The following is a 2,361-nucleotide window of genomic DNA, read 5'->3' on the forward strand; positions in this document are numbered from 1 at the left end:
TGCAGTAATTCAGGCAAAAGGAGCCCCAACTAAGTATTGAGTGCTGTACATGTTTATACTTTTCATGTTCATACTTTTCAGTTGGCCAACATTTCTAAAAATCCTTTTAGAATAAGTAATATTCTAATTTTTGGAGATACTAAATTTGAGATTTTCATTAGTTGTCAGTTATAATCATCACAATTAAAAGAAATATACTGTGTGTAATGAATGAATATAATATACAAGTTTCACTTTTTGAATGGAATTACTGAAATAAATCAACTTTCTGATGATATTCTAATTTTATGACCAGCACCTGTATAGTCTATAATACAAACCAAGGAGACAATTGATAACTGTTTCAATTGAGTGTTTATTGCTAGTGCTGGTTGAAATGTGTCATATTTAAACGTGAATAATAATCTAAAAAGTCAGTCATATTTCCTTGATATAATTTCTTGATTTGTTATTAGTGTATAAGGACTCAAAAGTTAACTGACTCCATAGAGACTAAAATAAAAACAGTTAATACCTACAATATGTTTAGGGCAATTGGGAATTATAAATAGATTGGTTAAATGAACTCAGGGCCTGCCCAAATGGCATAAACTTTGGATAGGGGCGCAACAATTACAAGTTTCTGCTAAAAACGTAATAATTTTTACAGTTACAATCAAATGCATCTGTTATTAGTGCTTAGATATTTTTTGGGGCTCCACTTTCGTTCTGAGGCCACAGGTCAAATGGTATATTAGGATGTGTCTGAACATCTTGTCTCTCAGGCCATAGATCATTGGACTGAGACACCTTGGCAGGATAATCAGGATAATAAACAAAAAATACTCAATATATGAGGCATTGTTAATGTCTCTGGATTTCAAGGCTGATATAATGTTAGGAACTAAAGTGGAGGAGAGACTCAACCCAAGCTGGATCAAATGCAGTAGTACTGTGTTGCGAGCCTTGGTGTTTAAGTCCTTGTCTGATGATGCAGACTTAGCTACCACTGTCATAGTGATGTAGGAGTATATGATAACAAAACCAACAGTTATGAAGATGAAGCCTTGCAACACATTGTCTACCTGGTTATAAAACTCAAGGTAGAAAAGTGTGCTTTCATCACAGAATTCCTGCATAACCTGATCCAGAGGCAACGACTCAAGAACTAGCAGCATGATAACCTTAATTATAGAAATTAAGAAAGAAAAGGTCCACAATATACCAATGACAATTCCAGTGGTCCTGGGGGTGATGATAGAGCTGACCCTCAGAGGGTAACAGATAGCCACATACCTAGAAAAGATAATTTGTATTGAGTCCCAAATGTATGCCCTGTTTAAAAGTGATACATCATTGATCCATCTAAACAGTTTATTTGCCCATGCTGTTGTCCACAGCAGCTGGCCTTCTGTTCACCAGAGAATAATAGGACTGTACTCACTACTTCAAGCCATCCACAAACTTTAAAATAAATAGCTGCCTTATACTGCATTCAGAATGTTCAATCTCAAATCTGCTATTGTAATATTTTAAATGTGTACATAAACAAAACAAAAAAATATGTTGTGTACTGTAAAATAAAATATGATATTAAGTAATATGACAAATAAAATTATGATAAAAAACAATAAAAATATAGGCAACGTACCGTTCTATCGACATCACAGTCAGGTTGAAAGGGGAGACAGTGTCACTGGAATTTGCAACCAATACAATCACAACACATATGTACCGGATTATAAACAATCCAGCCATGGAAAAAATGGAAAGCAGTTGGCTGGTCACCAGTAGGATGGTGTCGGCAAAGAGGAGGTTACCTAACGGAAATATACAGGTCAAAAACATATTTGACATTATGGAAAAAATAACTAAATAGTTAAAAAGGTTCTGTACCGCAGACACAGATTGGAAAATAATGGTCTATAATGTTTACATAAATAAAAATCTTGACAACAACCTTGATTTTAACAATAAATATTCTGTTGATCTCATGTTAAACTTCCGGAAGCAGAGTTACCAAACAAGATGTAGCGTGACGTCTCTCTGAACACAGGCTTGCTCTTCAGACTGTACAGCATGACCATGTTGATATAGAAGTAAAGGAGACATGGGGACACAGATAGAAAGCCCATGAACATCCTTATGGGCTGTGGCAACCTCGGAACGGTCAATGAGGCATTGTTGTACCCAAGCTGGAATGTTGTATTAGACATATCTCAAGTGCATCTATGGAGACAAAAATGCATATGGGTTAAATATTTCTATGGTGGTGTAGAATTCTCCTAAAGAACTTCTAATTAAACATGTCCCCAAAAAACTGCTCTGGGACTAGACAAGCATATTGCATGACTTCTTTCAGACCCCATAAGATTGATAAAA

General features: G+C 35.3%; 1 protein-coding gene across 1 annotated transcript; it reads right to left on the bottom strand.

The window, feature by feature from the left end:
- Nucleotides 1-404: 404 nt before the first annotated feature.
- LOC105008956 (odorant receptor 131-2-like) lies at nucleotides 405-1,756 on the bottom strand. The gene is made up of 2 exons (XM_034293549.1): nucleotides 1,631-1,756; nucleotides 405-1,275 (listed from the first exon to the last, which is right to left on the bottom strand). The coding sequence occupies exons 1-2, from the start codon at nucleotides 1,735-1,737 to the stop codon at nucleotides 672-674; spliced, it is 711 nt and encodes a 236-aa protein (XP_034149440.1). The 5' UTR covers nucleotides 1,738-1,756; the 3' UTR covers nucleotides 405-671.
- Nucleotides 1,757-2,361: the final 605 nt, after the last annotated feature.

This window comes from Esox lucius, chromosome 7 (assembly GCF_011004845.1).
Source record: "Esox lucius isolate fEsoLuc1 chromosome 7, fEsoLuc1.pri, whole genome shotgun sequence".
NCBI lineage: Eukaryota > Metazoa > Chordata > Actinopteri > Esociformes > Esocidae > Esox > Esox lucius.